At 36.1% G+C, this 21,893-nt stretch overlaps 1 protein-coding gene and 1 long non-coding RNA gene across 2 annotated transcripts; one reads left to right on the top strand and one right to left on the bottom strand.

The window, feature by feature from the left end:
- Positions 1 to 310: 310 nt before the first annotated feature.
- LOC755131 (ribosome production factor 2 homolog) lies at positions 311 to 10,812 on the bottom strand. The gene is made up of 8 exons (XM_030994666.1): positions 10,755 to 10,812; positions 6,192 to 6,362; positions 5,003 to 5,124; positions 4,293 to 4,369; positions 3,708 to 3,807; positions 3,080 to 3,182; positions 1,597 to 1,741; positions 311 to 1,079 (listed from the first exon to the last, which is right to left on the bottom strand). The coding sequence occupies exons 1-8, from the start codon at positions 10,766 to 10,768 to the stop codon at positions 819 to 821; spliced, it is 993 nt and encodes a 330-aa protein (XP_030850526.1). The 5' UTR covers positions 10,769 to 10,812; the 3' UTR covers positions 311 to 818.
- A 300-nt stretch (positions 10,813 to 11,112) lies between these two features.
- On the top strand, positions 11,113 to 20,953 carry LOC100891936. The gene is made up of 6 exons (XR_004065843.1): positions 11,113 to 11,770; positions 12,840 to 12,942; positions 13,894 to 14,000; positions 17,829 to 17,954; positions 18,406 to 18,568; positions 19,217 to 20,953. It is a non-coding gene; the product is annotated as an osteopetrosis-associated transmembrane protein 1 (long non-coding RNA).
- The last annotated feature ends 940 nt before the right edge of the window (positions 20,954 to 21,893 follow it).

Genomic DNA, 21,893 nt, shown 5'->3' with positions numbered 1-21,893 from the left:
CCTGCTGATGTAGTCACCCTGAGAATGAGAAGGTTTCCTACTAGAGAGGAAACATTGTATCCTTTTCATTGATCTGGTCTGGTACAGTCAAACCTGGTTTAGCAACCACCTGTCTACAAAGACCACATTTTTTGTTTCCCTTGAAAATGGTTTCTCATTGAAACATGTACTATTTAGGAACCTGTACATATATATATATATATATATAAAGACCACCTGTCTGTAAAGACCATTTTCATCTCTCCCATGGGTGGTCTTTATAGACAGGTTTCACTGTACAATCAAACCTGCTTTAGTGACCACCTGTCTACAAAGACCACATTTGTTGTTTCCGTTGAAAATGGTTTATCTTGAAAATGTTTTCTCATTGAAACATGTACTAAAGGAACCTGCACCTTTGCATAAAGACCATTTTCTTGTCTCCCGTGGGTCGTCTTTATAGACAGATTTCACTGTATCTTCAAAATATTTCCTTGTTAAGATGAGGCATGACTTGACATCCATCTACTAAAGTTCTTGTTTAATGCTAAATATATTACTCATTGCGGACATAGTATCGAAAATCATATCGCTAGTGACATTCGTTTGTCTTGCAATGTATGGTCAACACGGGATCTAAAAGATCACAACAATTTGTGTGCCGCTGCTACACTTCGTCAGGTGATAAAATATATTGTAAGCAAGCGTGTTTTATACTCTACGGGTGGACCGGCAGTCAAATAATTAGGCCTATTGGTCGAACACGGGTGCTCGACCAATCATTTTGATGCCTGCTGCTAAGTTTTTGTTCTTGTTTGTTCTATTTTATTCATAGATCCTCATTCCTTCCTCTTCTTCTTGGCTTGACTCTGTCCATCTTGTGTCTGTCCCTTGCTCCGCAGACTCCTCCTCTTCTTCACACCGCTCTGTCCATCTTCCGTCTTTCCACCTTCTGTCTTTCCATCCTTTGTCTCCTCCTTGGTCTTCTTGAGGGCTTTCACCTTCCTGATCTGTAGCTTCGCCAGGTCTTGTTTCTCCATGTGCACTCTACCATGCATGGTCTTGAACACATCGTGACTTATGTTCTTCTTCTTCTTTGCCTGAAAACGTTCAAAACAAATCAAAAAGAAATGCATGAATAAGTAGATAAATAAAAATAATCATACAATCAAACAAACAAACAATTTTTTTTTCAATAAATGAAGAAAAAAATATACAGAAAGATAAATGGATAAAAAATGATTACCAGTAAGTACATAAATAAATAAATCAACTTAGTACATGACTTACAGATACTATGTCCCTTTTGCAGTCAACATCAAATTCTGTTGAACTTTGCACTTTGCAGGAATTATGAATATGTCACGTATGTCCTGTAAAATGTAAACGTTGGCAGTGTCCTAAATTTAAATTATGCAAGGAAACCTGTTTACTTGCTAGACTTCATCATACACTATTGAGTGACTGACTTACATCATTTTACCTTTGGTAATAACATACATAAAATGAGCTGTAAAGGGTACATGAGCATTTGTCTACATCAATAACCCACTTCTTGTAAGGGCCAAAATTAAAGTGATTGAATCTTTGCGCATCACAAAACATACGGCCATTTACCTTTAGGGCCTTGGGTTTCTTGCTGGCTCTCTTAAATAGATCTTGTGTGGCTAGTCTAGTCCTTCTCACGACCAGGTCTAATGATGGTCCTATCTCAGTCAACTCTACACGTGGTGTTCTACTCCCAGACTTCTTCAATATGACTCTAAAATGATAAAACAGTCCAAAAAAAATATTCATAAAACAGGCTCAAGAACATAGAAAACCTCAATGGTTAAGTGAAAAAAACATATTTGTGCATTATTTTTTCCTCGTCTGCAATTATTTAATATAAAAAAGGGATTTATTCTTGGCTAAAGTGATATCGCAAGGTGAAATGGCATTTACCTTAAATATATATCTACATGTAGCATTTTCAGAGTCATGATGCAGTGAGATGCACATTAGTTGCACATAACAAGGACATTGAATGCACACATGGAACATTACATATTTGGCTCTTCTGCCTTAGCTGTTATCATTCACTTGAAAATCTGAAAATATACCACTACAATTCTTAATTTGTCATTAGACTAAGAGACAGCATCTTGTTTCCTCTCTAATGGCCCGGTCGCACTATAACGTATAGCAGTAACGTATGTCGACGTATGTGAATTTTCACCAACATGCTAGTGCACGTTAAGTTAGGGTAGGTTGGGTATAAGTTGTATACGTTAAAAGCATGCTGGTATAAGCTGACATACGTTATTTAGAAGTAAGTTCTTTCATTCATAATTAATCTTAATTTTCAAATATCAAAACAGGAAATTTACATGTGATCTTCAACAACACGCCGAGCACGCTGCCCATAGTTTTCTCATAAGCTACTCATACATTGGGCATAGGTCGAGAACGCTGCACATGCGCTGGTCATACGCTGTGAAAGGTTACTAAAAGGTTAGACATACGATATGTATACGTTCAATATGTTATGCATACGCCCAAATTATTCATGCTGCAGAATTGTCGATGTTTTGGGGGGCGTATGCCGACGTTTTGACATTATTTCATGATTTTTTTTGATACGCTAGCTATAAGTTTTTCTAAAACATCAGTGTGGCCGGGCCATAAAGGGCGCTATATGAATCCACTTGTTATTTGTTAATATCATCCTCATCATCATCATGATCGTCGTCATCATCATCATCATCATCGTCATCATCATCATCAATCAATACAGCAAATGGCAGCCTCCATGATGGTGCAACCAGGCCTTTAATTTCAATACTTTTAGGGTAAGGCCACTTTTCTGTAGGGCACATTCCTATATTACAGCACAAATAGGAAGAATTGGAAAGGCCACAACAAATCTCCAAGGCCAATGAGAGGGGCATTGAGGCCAATCAAAAGGGCATTCACGGCCATGGCCTTGGATTAATTTAAGCCCTGTGCAACTCTTTACTTTTTGATTAAGTCTGTAGACTATTTCTTGTATTGTAGATCTACTTTATGAGGAATGCTATAGGCCTACACGTATAGTAAATGCATGAATGAATCAACTTACTTGTAACTCCTCATGAGAATCTTTTCATCCACGGCTGTGAAACTGAGCACACATTCCATTCCACCTAATCTTACAGCATCAACCACTGGACCTCTGAAAAAATCTACGACAACGACAACAATCCAGGTCATGAAGAAAAGGAAGAAAAGAGGGAATGGTAACAGTATGGAGCTTCTTTGAAGGTAGCCTTTAAAATCAACATTATTTAACCATTTGAATGTTGATAATTTTCATACAAAATCAGGTATGATTTTTGTCACATGAGAACCCTTATATTATATTTTTCAACATTTTTGCAATGATTCTTCATACAACTCTTCGGGACCTAGCTCTATCAGGAACGTTTTGCACTGCTGGAATTTAAATACCATGCTATTATTTCTTTCAAAATCTAGTCATGGTCATGTCAAAAGTTATGTTGTGGAAATATATTCCTAAAAGATCCGTGTCCTTGAATTAGCGAGAGTAAAGAGATATTACTACATTATTTGTACTAATTACATTATAAAATATTGAACAGAGTACCCCACCCCCCCCCCCCCCCACCCGAGAAAGGTTAGACGCTATGAGGAATAAAAGAAAGAAAATAGATTGGCCTAACTACCTACTGATGTTAAGTCAGTGTTACCTATAAGTAAGTTCTTGAGTTTCTTGTGTATATGATCACTATCAAACAGTTCTCCAGTAAACATCAAACATGGCTTAGTCCCAGAGGTACACTTTGATGTCTGTAATGGTAAAAAACATTGAGAAATGTGTTAAAACTAAAAACAAATGTACATTTAGAGCAAAGTTAAACAATGCTGTATGTAATGATAGAAGCATTATAGAAACATGATTTTTCTCTTTTTTTGGGGGGGGGGGGGGAGGGGTGCATTTGAGCCTTGCCCCCTCTAAAAAAAAGAAAAGATAAAACCCTCTATAACTGCTCCTGTGTAATGCAAGGTTGAGAACCCTGGTGAAAGGTCTTTTGATTATCTTCTAATCAAATAAAGCCTCGGTTGATGATGTCATCAAAAGAAATTAATCTTAAGTTTCATATCTAGAGGATCTCATACAACATTTCTTGATTGTTTATTTGAATTCCTTCATGCTCTCACTAATTTATTTCTCGGATAACTCTACTTTCCTTTACAAGAAACTCGCTATCTAGCTGTAATAGCAAGGAAGCAGCTTATGCAATTTGATATCAAATCTAAGCTAATCTCCTTACCTTAAATGCATGCATAGATTTGAAGTTTTCAACACCCAGTTCTATCATATCCAGTGTATGGTGTTCAAACATGCGACCTGAAAGACAAAAACCAAAACAAACTGAATATCTATCTCATTTGATTCAAAAGCATTGAACAAATTTTGTTAGAAAAACATGAAACTCCTTCTACTGTTGAGTGAAGACTTCACCACAAATAATAAGACTACCGGTAGATATGATACCACCATTAAGTACATTGCCTTTATCTGGACAAAATTTGTTTGTACATCTGTTTTTCTCTTCTCCTGCACCCCTACAATCATATTTATAAGCTCTCTTTTAATCTTAAGAAAGTTTTTTTCCTGCCCCCTTTGATGCACTTCAGTACCAGCACTGGCCCAGTAGCATGAAAACAGATTAAGAAGATTCTGTAATTACTGGTAATGACATTTCATTACCGGTATCAAAAAGTGGCTTGACTGAAAAAGATAAGAACTTATTAGAATATTTCAAAGGTCACAGTTATTTAACTGACAGTTAAATCACAGTTCTCATTCAAACTTGACTTTTTCTACTGAGATAAAACACAGACATGGTTGTAAGATCTGCTTTTGGAGTGAATTAGTTTGGAATATTAAAGACATATTGCAATGTTTTCTCTTGGATTGTGTTGGTTGTGTTTATCAAATATAGTCTTTCCTCGGATAAGTTGCATGTAGGTGACTTACCAAAGACAAGGTTATGAGGTCTTTTCTTGGAGTGAGAACCAAAAGCAAACAGCGACGCATCATTCTTCTGTGACATAAACTCCAAAGATGTCTGGTCTTCAAATGGACGCATGATGTTTTTTCTGTAAGTTATAATCGAGGAGTCTTACATTAAGAACTACATCTAGTACCAGTAACTTTCTGTCTGAGAGTTAATATTGATTAGTTAGCATTTGTTCACATAAAAACATGACGATAATAATAATAATAATATTGGATATTATTAGAGCGCACATATCCACCCGCAAGGTGCTCAAAGGCACTCCAATATTACTCCAGCTACGATTTTGGAATCCAAGGAATTCCGTCCTTCCCACCAAGCACCCATCTAACACCTGGGTGGTAAGTGGCAAATGCAGTACAGGTAGATCAATGTCTTGCCAAAAGATATTATAGTGCTGCAGCGGGACTGGAAGCATGAACCATGTGATCCACATTCCAACGACGTATACACTGGACCACGATATCTCTACATATCTATGTTAAATTGTCTTATTCTTACAAAAATAACAGGATATTAATTTTATCATTGAGTCTTTGGCAACAACCGAAGCATCAGTAAGTAAGAGGACACCATACATACTGTAGAAATGCATAAACCAAGGCAAAAATTGCTTCTCCATGTATAAGACGCACCCCCGACTTTCTTTTTTTTTTTTTGGCGGGTAAAAAGTTGCGTCTTATACACAGAGATTTACAGTACTTTAAAAAAAGAGAGAAGCATGACTTAACTAAGCCAGAAAATTGGTATACTTCTGTAGATGTAATCACATCAACCTCAAGTATTCTGACATAGCAACAGCAATATGACGATTAATCTTACAGCAATAATGTATGTACTCAAATTCTTGGATGTTTTTTCAACAAATAAGTGGTATCAAACTTCTCCATTCAAATGCAATGAGCTTTAATGCATCAACAAAATCTCCAGTAGTCTACGTCTTCTAAAATCATTCAAGAGGATCACTCATTATATCTTAATTGATGAGCAGTCCTATTCATTCTATCCTTTGGGTAGCTTCTCACAAAACCATCATAAGTACAAGTTCACCCACATCCCATTCAAACGTGTGTTAAACTTAATACACGCATTTCAATGGGATGTCATTGGACTTATGATGACGGTTTCGTGAGACTCTGCCCTGGTTACCTCTTCAACATCTGACTGTGTGGTTTCCTGAGCATGTGTAGCTCTGTTAGTAATGCGGTTATCTTCTCGCTAGTATGACCTCCTCGAATCATCAACGATGTCTTTGTGTTTTCAACCAGTTTAGGATCTCTCTTCTCCAGAGCCCTCTTCACTCGCTGATTCTTGGGTTTTCTGTAACGAGAGAGAGAGAGAGAGAGTTAAAAAGAGAAAGAGAGAGAGTTAGAGAGAGAGAGAGTTAGAAAGAGAAAGAGAGAGAGAGAGAGTTAGAGAGAGAGAGAGAAAGAAAGAAAGAAAGAGAGAGAGATAGAGATAAAATAATTCTACTTCGGACCACACATGCCACAATCTTTCTTTAATCCTGGTGCAGACTTCACCGAAGTGCTGCTTGTGTCAGTTGTGTGCATATCTTGTTCATGGATCTGGGCTAACTCGGCTGCACTGCAAAAACAGTCATTTTTTGTCATTTTACCTTAAAGGAGCTACACAAAAAAAAATCACTAACAACTGATAATTAGAACAAATTACATATGGATGGAAAGATTTTCTCTTGAAAAACACGAATAATTTGCTGAGAAATCGTATAGAGTACCGAAGCTGTGACGTCATAAAAATCTATTTTTAGAATTTCTTAATTTTTTCTTCATATTCCGAAAGAACATCAAAAATAATTTCCAAATGTCGAAAACCGATTGAATATGTTAAGTATTGGTTGAGATATGACCATCTGAATAAATATACTCCCCATAGGAACTCAGTGTTATATGCTCTGGTTAGGAGCCAGAGCATACAACACTGAGTTCCCATAGGACATATATTCATTCAGATGGTCATATCTCAACCAATACTTAACATATTCAATTGGTTTTTGACATTTGGAAATTATTTTTGATGTTCTTTCGGAATATGAAGTAAAAATTGAGAAATTCTAAAAAATGGATTTTTGATGACGTCACACTTCACCACTCTATAGATATCATGGAAAGGCGTAAAAATGCCATTTTTCAAGACCCTTCTTAGACCCCCAAGCGCCCCCGAACATAAGCCAAACACACGAGCATAGCGAGCTCTAATTAGTGACGTCACACACTGGACAAACAGCTCAGCGCCGTGTAGCAGTATGCAGCTAGCCAGCCGTGGATCTCAAAACTAGCATTTTTTAAAGTTAATTACTGCGGGCCCCAAACATATTTTGAAGAAAAGAGTTGTTGTATTTGATCAGCAAGGCTCCCCCTTCGCAATGATATGAGTTTTGCATCAATTAAAAACACTTTTGATTCTTTGTGTGGCTACTTAAACCCTAACTCTAACTCTAACCCTTAATTCCAAGTTCAAAAAAAAAAAAAACTGCCCCAATAAAGACCTAAACAATAAGGATCCTCCACGTTTTTGAGGTTTTTTTTCTTTGGCGCTCTGTGGGGGTAGGGTTCACAATCCCCCCGCTGCATGATGAAGTGATTAAGACAAACAGCCTTTTCACACACAGCTAAAATTCATCGTATCTAGAGATGATTAGTATAAACGTGTTTAACTCAACAGTTTTAAACATGTTTATAGAAAATTTTCCCTGTGTGAACATCGTTTATACGATGTTGGGATAGATACGAAGTCGCGATTCATACGCCCCTAAAAGCAGGCTGCAGATACGAAGTTCGTATCTAGAGAGCTTGACATTTTGTGTGTGAACGGTTATTCGTGTTTAAACGTGTTTCAGACGTGTTTAAACTGGATGGAGCATGCGCTTTGATTGATATGACATGACCTTCAATGCGCAATGGCACTACTGCGCATTTTACGAGCAGTAGTTAATCACGAAACGATTAACGATCGCACCGAAATTTCTGTGTGTGAATGATGTTGTATGTACAGGTGATTAGTTTAAAGCCCTTTAAACTAATCATGTTTATAGAATTTTAGCTGTGTGTGAAAAGGCTGTAAGTAAGAAGAAGACAAAACAAGACGGTAAAGAAATTATCAGCGGGACTTGTCATGGCCTTGGAGCCGGGTATTTCTTTCAATCATCTTTGTTTTTAATAAATCGCCAAGACCAAGTCATCAGTGTGTTTTAGTAGGGTGTCTGATCGCGCACTAGGTTTTGTGTGCTAAAACCCTTTCCATAGAAATTGCACACATCCCTATACAGTCTAGATCTATGTGCATTGCAAAATTGGTCAAAGTTTTGAAAAAAACAGTGGTTCCAAACTTCCAATCTTCAAGAAGGGCAAGAAGAATGACCCAGCCAACTACAGACCTGTGAGTCTGACATCCATTATATGCAAGTCTATGGAGAAACTAGTAAGAAAGCATGTCATACATCATTTAGAACAGAACAAGTTAATGTGTGATGAACAACATGGATTTCGGGCTGGAAGATCTTGTTCGACTCAGCTATTAGAAGTTTGCGAGGAGTGGACAGATGTCATTGACCAGGGTAATAATGTAGACTGCGTCTATCTGGATTATCGGAAAGCATTTGACAGCGTGCCACATCAACGGCTCATATGTAAACTTCAGTCTTACGGAATAGAAGGTCCCTTACTTGCCTGGATTAAAGACTACCTCTCAGACAGGACTCAAAAAGTTGCAGTAAATGGGAAAGAGTCGAGATCTATTCCTGTGACAAGCGGTATTCCGCAGGGAAGTGTGCTCGGACCAACATTGTTCAATCATGTCTTCATCAATGACCTGCCATCAACTGTTGACTCCCACATGAAGCTTTTTGCCGATGACACTAAGTTATACAGGACAGTGGACTCTAAAGCTGACTCAGATTTGCTACAGATGGATGTCAACACCGTAACAAACTGGTCCAATGTATGGCAATTGCCCTTTAATGAAAGTAAATGCAAAGTACTTCATTATGGAAGAAAGAACCAAGGTTTTGACTACACAGACTATACTATACAGTTCCATCTGGTAATGAGGAAAGAGATTTGGGAGTGCTGTTTCAACAGAACCTGTCCTTCAAGGCTTCAACACCCATGCAGCAGATGCTGCCAAGAGAGCCAACATTAAGTTAGGAATGATAAGAAGGTCGTTTTCAGCCTTGCAAAAGAACGGGTTCCTTAGTCTCTACAAAACTATTATTCGACCAACACTAGAATACTGCAACTCTGTATGGTGCCCAATACTCAAGAGAGATGAAGACATACTAGAAAAAGTCCAGCAGAGGGCCACCAGACTTCTTCCTGAGCTGAGACAAAAAGCATACCCAGACAGACTTAGAGAACTACAACTTCCTACTTTGGCTTACAGAAGACAAAGAGCAGATCAGATACAGATATTCAAAATCCTGAGAGGCTTTGACAGAGTGAATCCTTCAAAATTCTTCCAACTAGCAACTGGCTCAACAACAAGAGGCCATGATTTCAAGACTGTCAAACAACGTTTCAACACAAGACTTAGGCAGTATAGTTTCTCAATAAGAAGTGTAAATAATTGGAATGCTCTGCCAAAGGAGTAGTCAATTCTACCACCATTAACCAATTCAAGTCATCCCTAGAAAGGTATTGGAGAAACAATCCAATTAAGTTTGAACCATATGTGAGACGGGATGCAGTAGAAAAGAGGGACAAATAAGCCAAGCTTCCAGTCTCTACACCCAAGTATACCAAGTAAGTAAGTAAGTAATAAATTTAGATTCAAACCGTTGACTGTTGTGATCCTAAAGGTGATACTCAAAAATGAGGTGTCATATGAAAGGGCAGATTAATCCTCATATTTCCAAAGGGGTGTCATTTCAGATTTCTAAAAATATCTTGTCAAAACAGCGATTTAAATGTTGTTTCCATGGCAACTCGGGGGATCTATCGTAATGTCTTCACACAGGCGCGCGCCCGCCCGCAACCCACCATCGGTATGCACTTGTATTGTGCAGCGGTTTGCTGTGAAACCTGTGAAAAAGTGTAGATATAGGGTCTACTAGGCCTAATCATCGTTTTTCCGAAAAATACGCCAAAAATAACAAGAAAATTGACACGAAACAGGTAGATCTAATAAACATAACAACTTTTAACTCATGATCTTTATTTGGACATTTAATGAATAATTACTTCATTTTGGGTATGTTTTAGTAGGGCATCTCCACACCGGAGTTACGGGTCCAATTTTGGATAGGTTTCTGAAGCGCCAAATAGACTAGTCTAATCTTTATTTCATGAGACATGAACTGAAGTGAAGCTTGCACTTTCCAGGAAAAAGAAGAAGCTATAAAGTAGCTTGAATGCAAAGGCCGAGGCGATGAATTCACCTCCAGCCTCCATTCCTGAATAAGCCTAGATCTACATGTAACTTACATACATTAATCATTATCAACCACTACTAAAAATATACTAGGTATACTACTAGCGCGAGCGGCTACCGGATCGACGCCGCGCCTGAACTCCCGCGCACGGCTGCTCATGCAGCTCTACCAGCTCCACCGGGCCTTGGCGAATTGGCCAGGCTCGAGCATGAGTGGCCCGATAATCGTCAAATCTGGATTCTAACCAAAAGGTATACTAATTATGATCATAGATATTAATAAAATGATACTTGACAACGTAAGCTAAAGTACTTATTTCTTACACTATTCGCTGCATTTTTCCAGATCGATGTAAACTTCTGAGAATTATTGTTTTTACACGTAAACAAGCACGTGGGAACAGAACATTTACAACATGCGCCTATCTGCAATTAGGCTTTGCTCAAGAAATATGAATATGTTTTGTTTGTGTTGATGGTAAAAATGAGTTACGGAGTCTTTTGATAGAGAAAGCGGTCATTTCAGTTATCTAATTCAAACAAATATGTTTTTATGGTAGCAATGATTATGTGTCTAACTTGATCATTTATCATAAAAATTATGTCAGCTGTAACGTTTAGCTTGACTTTAAAGACTACGCCAATTTTTTTTTGTTTTAATTTTTCTAAAAGTGTCACATGATACATCACTTGATCCAGAAATCTGATCTTGGTTGACTTTTCAAGTCAGACAAGTGCGTGAATGGGAATTAAATTTGTTGAATACCCTGACATGCGTGACTGCATTTCTTGATCAATTACCCTTGAACTTGTGTTTTTGGATTTATGTGGTACCTACAAGAAAAACTAACATTATGCAGCCTTTATTTCTGCCATCATTTGTCACCATCTACACTTCCCTTTTGACGGCCAGCTTGTGCTCCCCTCCTGCCCCCGCAGACCCGGCGGGTAGCGACGAGTGGATGCCGACGAGTACCAGCGGGAATCTACACGCAATTTCTGTTAATAATGATTCTCTACCAGTCAATACTCTAAGCTTAAAATCAAATGGACAAGGTCAAGCAGCTACAGGTTATTCTGATTATTCAAGAACAATAAACAATTCTCTCGTCCAAGAACAGATTTTGCTTGATATTTACGATCAATACAATGATGTTTCATTGCCAGCGGAGAAAGATTTTACAAAATGCCTTCACAGACAGGAATTGTTGAACGATTACAGCAATGCTTCTTCTGCTTTCATCGAGTGTGCAGTTAGAAATGCTAAACCAGTATTGTATTGCGGGCATTGTGTCTTCGAATTTGAGCAATCAAAGAAAGCATGGAATAATATTGAATCTGTAAGTGTTATGTTAAAGGTATTACAAAGTTTTGGTATAGGCCTACCGTATGGGGGTCATGAATTTGGTTCAAATTAACATATTGGAACATTTGGAAGCATATGCGTTCCTACAATATTCATTGATCATTGTTGCGGTTGAAATCGAGTCTAAAATTATGAAATTATAAATAATAAACTCTTTTTGTTGTATAGCTCCCTCTCAAGGTCAAGATTTTAATTTAGCTATGAAACAATGTTTCTTGACTAAAATCGACCGATTCGCTAATCCCGTTTGGAAATTATATATCACAATTACATATTCTGAGATTTTCATGGTCGCAGCTCCCATTGCATGGCCATAGGCGCTATTTTAACTTTATCAAAATTTACTGGGAGCACCGGTAAATTTTTATATTAAATTTTTCTCGAAAACAGAAGTGTTTTAGGGGCTAATTTTTTTAGTGCTTATAAAACATCCACAGGGGCATCCATCAAAATTGTAAAGATTCACTATCCACCCAATTTTCAAAATTTTCCAAAACTTTGTATTACCTTTAAGGGCAGTTCAAAGTCAAACTACTAGTTTAAAGTAAATTGTCTTGTAAGTTGTATGAAAGCAGGCCATTATTTTAAGAAGATGACAATATGGAAATTGAGATAGAAAGTATTTTTTAGAATGGGAATATATATGTATCATTGAATTTTTGTTCAAGCAAGGCAATACCATTATTCTAATAAATTATATTTGAAATTGATTGCAAAATTCTTTAAAACATTGGTAATTTAAAAATTAAAATGAAAAAAAATCATCAAATTTAGCAAACCCATGTAAAAATTGTTTCAAAGCTTTGTTTTGTTATTTATTAACGTGAATATTTGGAGGTTTTATGCTGATTTTAAACTACAATCACTTCTAAAATGTACATCTTTTGACAATTTGAACATTAAATTTGACAAATTTACTCTCAAGTACGATAATGCTATTTTTTGATCAACTGCCTGTGACCATTGGAAAGACAAACGGAAATCTAGAGTAAAACTTATTTTATGAAAGAAAGAGATAATGTTTATAAACATTTATTTTACAGGATGCAGAATGTAAGGAAGACATACTGGTTTCAGATAAACTGCAGATTGTGAGTCAAACGCAAACCTTCCTCGCTCAGCTGTGGCATGATGGGTATTGTCAAAGTAAGAATTATTCACCTGTACAATTGGATCTCACAAAGGTTCACAAGATTTAACCATTTAAATATTTTTTTACTCAATTTAAAAAAAAATCAAATCAAATCAAATCTTGAATTTAATCATTCCATTAATGATATTGTTAAACTATTACACTTATAGTTAGTAATTTTGTTAATATTGCTGAAACATAGACCTTAAATGCGAAGACAAGATATATTTGTTATAGCTATGTGTGGATCATATCCTGACACAGTTTTTTTCTTTTTACTATATAGTTTGCTTTAATATTACAGAGATTGTTGAGTTGCTTGCATTAGATTTGTTATTATTTTCTTCATGCATGTTTCCTATACAGGATCATTTGCAAAATATTGCATAATGATTTCAGCCACACCTACAGAGAGTAATAGGTTACTTATGATTTCAATTTGTTACCGCCACACTTTTAAATATGTTACCCATTCAAACTATTTTTTTGTAATCTACCTTTGATTATATACTTAATTAGTATTTAGGAACTCAACTTCTCCTTTTCTACTTCCCTTTCAAGCCTAATTTGTAATTAATACTTTTTTCGTGTTTCAAAGTAATAATAATATTTACAACAGCCCCAGAAATTTGAAAAAACAGTAGTACAGTTGATATGCCCACATGTACATGACCTTGTATGTATGTACAGCTTTTATTAGGGATATTGGTTTGTTGTGCTATGATTGAATATATTGAAGATAGCTTCACAATTCCATCATAGAAGTTTATTCTGGTCAATGGTTTTATTTTCTACCTACAGAAAAAGATGTGGGGAGGGGAGGGCTACTAATTCCCAACTCTATTTTTATTCTTGTTGATTGCATTTTGCCATTTGTATGCCTCATCTACATCTAGATGGTGATTTTATCCTATATTCTTGCTGATATATATCTTTCTTTTCTTCTTTGTTTTGACCGCACACAGATTGCTATGATGAAAAGCAGAACTTTAATGCAACCAACTCGACTCGTGAATTCAAAGAGAAATACCGGGACACATGGGCCTGCTTTCGGTACAATGGTGGATCCTCGGTAAGTATTGATTCTAATTGTCTAATGAGAACTAGCCATTCTGATGTAAAAGGAATTTGTCTGAACATTGCAAATTGCTTCTTGAACTGTTTATTGTTTAACTATGTACATTGTATACCACGAGCTGTGCACGTACAGAGTTGAACTGATATATTTGATGTGCCATGAGCACCTAGGTGGTGGATCATGCCACTATAAAATATATCATCATCACCACTATCATCATCATTGTCAGCATCATCATACTCATACTCACCAATCATTTTCGTTATCAGCATCATCATCATCACCACCACCACCACCATCATCATCATCATTATCATCATCATCATCATCATCATCACTATCATCATCATCACCACTATCATCATCATCATCATCACCACTATCATCATCATCATCACCACTATCATCATCATCATCACCACTATCATCATCATCATCACCACTATCATCATCACCACTATCATCATCATCATCATCACCACTATCATCATCATCACCACTATCATCATCATCACCATCATCACTATCATCGTCATCATCACCACTATCATCATCATCATCATCATCACCACTATCATCAACATCGTCATCATCACCACTACCATCATCAATATCACCACTATCATCATCACCACCACTATCATCATCATCATCATCACCACTATCATCATCATCATCACCACTATCATCATCATCATCACCACCATCAACATCATCATCATCATCATCATCAACACTATCATCAACATCGTCATCATCACCACTACCATCATCAATATCACCACTATCATCATCACCACTATCATCATCATCATCATCACCACTATCATCATCATCATCACCACTATCATCATCATCATCATCATCACTATCGTCATTATCATCTCCACTATCATCATCATCAACCTCACCATCATCATCATCATCAACACCATCATCATCATCATCATCACCATCAACATCATCATCATCATCATCATCAACACCATCAACATCATCATCATCATCATCATCATCATCACCACTATCATCATCATCATCATCACCACTATCGTCATTATCATCACCACTATCATCATCATCAACCTCACCATCATCATCATCATCAACACCATCATCATCATCATCAACACCATCAACATCATCATCATCATCATCATCAACACCATCAACATCATTATCATCACCATCCTCATCAGCACCATAAACAGGGTTGTTGATTTTTTTTATTTAAATCGGATTTTTATGATTTAAATCAGATTTTTTTGATTTTTTTCCAACGAAAAATAATGGTCACACTTAACAAGTTTTAGACTATATTTAAACTGTTTTACACCAATAATAGTGGTCAAGTAGTCTTTTGAACATGTGTATTGTACTATTTGACACAATAATCCACTTATATACAGGTAATTTTTTTTTTTTTTTTTTTATTTATTTGCATTATAGAGAGGGACATTTTATGGAAGCCCAAGTAATGTTATGTATTATGTATACATTTAAACTCTTGAAATTTTTATATCAGTCTGTACGTTAACATCTAATTTGAATGTAATATTTAACCAGATTTGCAATAGGCACTTCCTGATATGCTTGTAACAAAATACACATTTTATGTTTTCATTACAGTGTAACCTCAGTTCCAAATAAAACTTCAATAAATTTCGTTGCAAGATGCAGGATAAGCACCACTGTCCACCACATCATTGATGTGCTGTTTTTTCAAACTATTACATGAACAAGCAAGCACAGCAGTTGTATTGCTGCATACAGTAACACTTGCCCAGCAACTTTCCCATTTTTAAATTCTTACTTATTAAGTATACATGTGTACTTTGAAATTGTGTAATTGAATGTATGGGTATTGATAAGAAAATACACAAGCATGCAAATATACATGTAATTCTTATCAAATGTACACATATGCCTTCAACTTAAGTAATTGAAAGAATGGGTATTAATAGTAACAAGAAGGAGGTACATACAAGTAGTTCAGCTGTTTTGTAAAAGTATCCAAGTTGTGGACTTTGAGCACCTTTGTAGATTTTATATATTATTTTATTGAAGATTTAACAGTTTGGTGTACATACAGAGAGTTATTTATCATTACTTCGTTAGAAACTTGTTGTTTTCATCAGTTTTGCTTGTTTTACAATTTGAAAATAAAACAGTGGTGTTAAATCAGACTCCATGAGGGTGTATCATTCTTTTAAAGTATCTCTAAAGCATGTGGAACAGAAATGAAAATGATTACATTGAAAGTATCTGTTAAGAAGAAGAGAAAATAGAGAAAACTAATTTTTTTCATAAAAGTTGATTTAAATCAGTGATTTTTTTGAAAAAAATCAAGTGATTTAAATCGCGATTTAAATCATGATTTAAATCGACATGATTTAAATCAAACAACCCTGACCATCACCATCGCAATCACCAATCACCAGACATAGTAGTAGTAGACGTAGTAGAAGTAGATGTAGTAGTATTTTTTTCTTACATACCAGTAGTAGAGAAAGAGATAGTGAAGTGATGAAGGAAGGTTAACCTTCACGATTGTAACCTGTTTATAGGAAGAGGGAGAATCATGGTTAATCATCAAACAATTGTTTTATGAGAATATGTCTTTCACTATTTTGATAATTTATGATCATAGCAACATACATGTACGTGTACATGTATTAGTTATTTTAAGTTACTTTATAAATGCTTGTTATCAGTATTTCTTGAATGATAAATGTTTTATTGTGTAACGATAATACAAATATACAACGAGGCAATTATTCAGATCACATTAGGAAGTATGCATGAATTTACTTGTTATGAATGATCCTGTCCTGATGAAAATTTTGAAAAGTAGTAATATGTATTTAACATAAAATGGTACGTTTCTGTTTTAAGCATAATAACCACAATACATGGTAGGCAATTGCTTCAGAAGAACATGTATTGTGGTATATCAGGGCCATGTAGCATAAAAATTACTGTTGGTAACTTTGCCATCAATATTAAAGGAAACCAAAACCTTCATACTAAATTAGTTTTATTGTAAAGTTTAAGATATTTGAAAAATATCAGTGAAAAATTGAACAAAATCGGGCAAGGAATAAGGAAGTACGAGCTTTTTGAAATGACTAGTCACTAGAGGGCGGTATTCAATTTGATGACATCATCTGTGGACAACTCTCCATGCCTTTTGTACATCAAATTTCATGTTTTTCCTTCTTTCTTGTGATTGAGATAATGTACTCCCCCGAAAGCAAGATATAGAATGCAAAATGATATTCTCCTTCACATGTTATGAAGTCGGATCAAGAACACAAATAAATACGAAGAAAACAAAAAAATTGTGAAAGTTCATGTACAAAAGGCATGGAGAGTTGTTCACAGATGATGTCATCAAATTGAAAACCGCTCTCTAGTGACTAGTCATTTCAAAAAGCTCTTACTTCCTTATTCCTTGCCCAATTTTGTTCAAATTTTCACTGATTTTATTCAAATCTTTTAAACTTTACAATAAAAGTAACTTAGTGTGAAGGTTTTGGTTTCCTTTAACTACCATGGTAACTTCACTCATCAGCTAATCAAATTAAGGTTGCCATGGAAGTTACCATTAATGTCAAAATTACCGTCAATGGTAACTGCATTACAGGGAAATGGAAATGGGGGATTATTTGGCATTTCGGGGGCTAATTTGCCCCGAGTCTCCTTGTATTTTTTCCCCTGATGGTAAGTTTTATGCAACGGAGCCCAGACAAGGTCACATTATACCTTTCAAGATTCAGTTTGATCTACTGAAACAGAATATTATGATATCACTTTACACAGGACAACCCTGTTCCAATCGGCTCCAACCTGACGTTATGTGGTAATTGCAGTGAGGAATATGAGACGCTGAATAATCTCTACAATGGCTTCAGTGACGAACAACTCTGTATGGACATCATAGACTTGGTAAGAGATCAGTTTTAGTCTCCCCCCCCCCCCGCCCTTTTTTGAGTACCACGAGGTGTAATAATTTTCCCTATATTAATTCAACATTTCATGTTGGAATTTAAGAAACCCTTTAAAAAATAAAAAATAAAATTGTGTTTTTAAAAACAAAAGGAACTAAGAGTTGTCTTGAGAGAACATGATGGTCATATGATTGAGATTTAGTTTACTTTAATACATATAGAGTCAAACCTGCTTTAGTGACCACCTGTCTACAAAGACCACCTGTCCACAAGGACCACATTTTTTGTTTTCCTTGAAAATGGTTTCTCATTGAATCATATACATGTACTTAAGGAACCTGTCTATAAAGACCACCTGTCTACAAAGGCCAGTTTTTGTGTTTCCCTTGGGCGGTCGCTATAGACAGGTTTGACTGTATTATCTTCAACTATGTTTTCTTTTCTTGTAGATGAACCGGACACGGGTCCTATGGAAAGACTACCACTGCCGGAAGACCAAGAAAGAGTATTTAGCAGTGATTGTCCTGAGCGTCTTCATCTGTATCTTACCGTTCTTCTTCTACCTTACAGCAATGATACATGGTACAAAGAAACAACAGAGGCTTGTAGAAAGTAAGTATCGTGTGGCGTGCTCCGACAGGATTTTTAAGTACCCTTAATTTCTAAACTTACATGTATTCCACGTACACACCTCTGTCAAAACACGCCATAGTCAAATTATAAGGCTAACAGAAATTTTGTGTACTCGTCTCCAGATGTGGGTTTTTCTTTGGGTATGATCATTTCAGCTCCGTCGAAAATGTTTTTCGGACTTTAGCATGAGCAAACAGGTCATGTGACACAATACATTACCACTTTCCAGATATCCAGTCAACCTTCTAAAGTCTGTTAACTGGGCTTTGGTAGAAACAGACTGGTGACATTCCTATAGGGGTTCTTTTTTCCTGACCTTTTCTACATTGAAATACTAGTAACAATTTTACAAGTCTCCTGTATAAATACTTTTAATAAACATGCTGGTTATCTTTGCGATCAATGATCATAGAAACTTTGATTTTTTTTTGAGATCATTAATCATAAAAATATATCTTGGTGCTATATATTTGATCTACAATTATTGTACACCAAAAAATGACTAATAAATCAGTAAAGTGATTGCAGAGAATATTTGAATCTTTTTCCTCGCGTGTGCATGGTAAACTAGAAGAAAAAATATGTAATTTTGTATTATTTTTTAATGTTATAAAATATCCCTTACAGAATCTAAAAAAGGGAATCAAAGAGGATTATCTGCATCAGCAAGACTCTATGCTGGGACAACGACATCATTGCGCTAGAGTATTAAGCCTTGAGTACAGATCATTGAGGACTGAGGACGGTAAACAAACAAGAGACTCCAAAGATCTACCCCAGAATCCTTTCACCAGCACCAGGGTTGCCTAGGCCAATAATGGCCGAGAAGTATGCGTAACGCACCTCGCCGATCTGGCAGGAAGGTGCCAATTGAGGTGAGGAGTTTTCGTGGACCGGTGGATCTGAGATTAAGTTATTAAAAAAAGGAAAAGAAGATGAAGAAAAAAAAAAGAATATATTATCAAAAACTAGAGATTTATAAACAGAATGAATTTCCAAATACATATAGTAAACGAAAAAGTAAGACAAAAAAGGGAAAGGTGTAAATATTCTTAAAAAGAATGAAACGCTATAACACCAAAAAACAACAACAGCATTGCAAAAATAATTTATCAGTTCTACCGTGTAGAAAGCTCATTGATGGAGCTTCTCATGGTAAGTATTTGTGATGCCTGCCTGGTAAGCTAACACAGGAATGAGATTCCTCCACAGATCAGCGGATTTGCGCTGATTTTGATAATTCAGGACGGGAAAAAACAGAAATTAAAGTTTTTTGTCTTTCTTTTTCATCTGAACATTGTTATAGAGTCCCTTTAAGGTAGATGGGGGTAACAAATATTTTCTCAAATTAAGAATTTAAATGCAAGGAAAACGTGTCCGTTTATGATAGGGGGAGGGGGCACAGACCCCATAACCCCCTCCTAGGGGCGTTGCCAGGGGACCCTCATTTAATAATCTTCCTCCTTTTTGGGAAATTTCTCTGTCTCATCCCTGATATCACTGTTGGTGATTGTCATGGTGACTATCTGTGTTGCCTGCCTGGTAAGATTACACTGCTGGAATCAGATTGTCTTCAATTTATTGTCTGCCATTTTGGGTATTTATAACGTCAAGAGTAATATTCCTATACTTCACCCAGCTGCCTCTATATGCACTAATAATCCAGATTGTGGTGATAATACAAACCTGCTGTAGTGACCACCTGTCTACAAAGACCACATTTTTGTTTCCCTTGAAAATGGTTTCTCATTGAAACATATACTAAAGGCAACTGTCTATAAAGACCACCTGCCTATAGAGACCACTTTTCTTGTCTCCCTTGTGTGGTCTTTATAGACAGGTTCCACTGTAATACAATGAGGTTCATATTGATAAGAGCAGACTTATTTCTGTGGGTACATGCCTCCTTGCACATGTATTTCTAAAAACATTTGTAGCACTAGCTGAAGAAGATATGAAGTTTTCATACTGTGCACACCAAACATATTTGTAATAGAAGCTTTGCTATTTGTGTTCTTGACTTTACTCAAATAACTAACATTTCTGACTTGGACTATTACAAAAGGATAATGCCAAGCTTTTCAATCCTTAAGATTTCATGTCATTTCATATTCAGTCAAAATTATAATAACGATAATACACTTTACCTGTTTCTGGCATTTCGATGATGAAATGTGAATGCATATTTGGATTTCATGACTGACTTTGATTTTGGACTATAATTATCATGCACCATGTCTTCCATGAAACGAAATCTGATGAAAAATAAGAGAGTAATGAATTTTGAAGGCTGCAATAAATCAAACACTGATATGGCAACTCTGTAATGTATCTTGCAAGCTCTTTTCCAATTTGCTCTGTACAGAAAATTTCATTATCTGTAATTTTCTTATACTCTTTTCACACTGGTTTTGCTTAACCCCGTACTTTGCTTAGCCCCGTACTATCCTTAACCCCGGACTATTTGTTTTGGCTTTTCACACACGATGTTTTTAGTCCAGTACTAGCGCCTATTCCGGAATAAGAAAATTCCTGCTGTTCTCACTGCATTTCGTTAACCCCGGATATCGTTAATGTTATGATTGGACATACTTCGCATCTGGCCAGCTGCGATACGCTCCATTGTGTAGTACCGGACTATTTTTCGTTTCTGTTCTCATTCATTTGCTTAGCACCGCAATTGCGGGGTTAGCAGGAGTTAGCACCACAATTGCGGAGTTAGCCCTGCTATTTTGCAGGGTTAGTTAACCCCGTACTATAGGTGGGGTTAGCCAACTTTAGCCCACTTTGGTAAAAACCAGTCTGAACAGAAAGTGGAATAGGCTTAACCCCGTACTATAGGTGGGGCTAAAACTCCCCCTTAACCCCACCTATAGTACGGGGTTAAGCAAAATATTGCCAGTGTGAAAACAGTATTAGTTATTGATGACGGAATAGATTTGTTTCATACAGTGGTTATGTAAAAACATATTTGCAATGATCGTATATAAGGACAGGTGAATGTATGATTGAAACTTTACTTGAAGAAAAATATAAAGTTTTTCAGTACAGGGCAAAGATAATAAAGATAATAAAGGTGATAATAAAGGCGATAATAAAGAAAGTGAATCCACTGTGAAAGACTCAAAACTAGTGAAGGAAAATATTACAGCATAACAAGGCATGTTTATATTCTTTATACAGTAAGGGAATAAAACAACAGAAGAAGGCTTAATATTGAGATGTGAAATTTAAACATGTATTTTACTTTCTAAAAGTTTATATTTTGCCTTTCTGGTATGATAACTCTCTCTATATATACATA

This window comes from Strongylocentrotus purpuratus, unplaced genomic scaffold (assembly GCF_000002235.5).
Source record: "Strongylocentrotus purpuratus isolate Spur 01 unplaced genomic scaffold, Spur_5.0 spur5_scaffold_21, whole genome shotgun sequence".
Classification (NCBI taxonomy): domain Eukaryota; kingdom Metazoa; phylum Echinodermata; class Echinoidea; order Camarodonta; family Strongylocentrotidae; genus Strongylocentrotus; species Strongylocentrotus purpuratus.
The sequence above is the reverse complement of the archived record's forward strand: the minus strand, read 5'-3'. Positions and strand labels throughout refer to the sequence as shown.

Bases quoted from the DNA above. Each gene is read 5' to 3' on its own strand.
- LOC755131 (XM_030994666.1), bottom strand. The intron at 3,808-4,292 runs GTAAGGAGATTA...TTACCATTACAG, and splicing joins AATCTATGCATGCATTTAAG to ACATCAAAGTGTACCTCTGG. The intron at 3,183-3,707 runs GTAACACTGACT...TCGTTGTCGTAG, and splicing joins ACTCAAGAACTTACTTATAG to ATTTTTTCAGAGGTCCAGTG.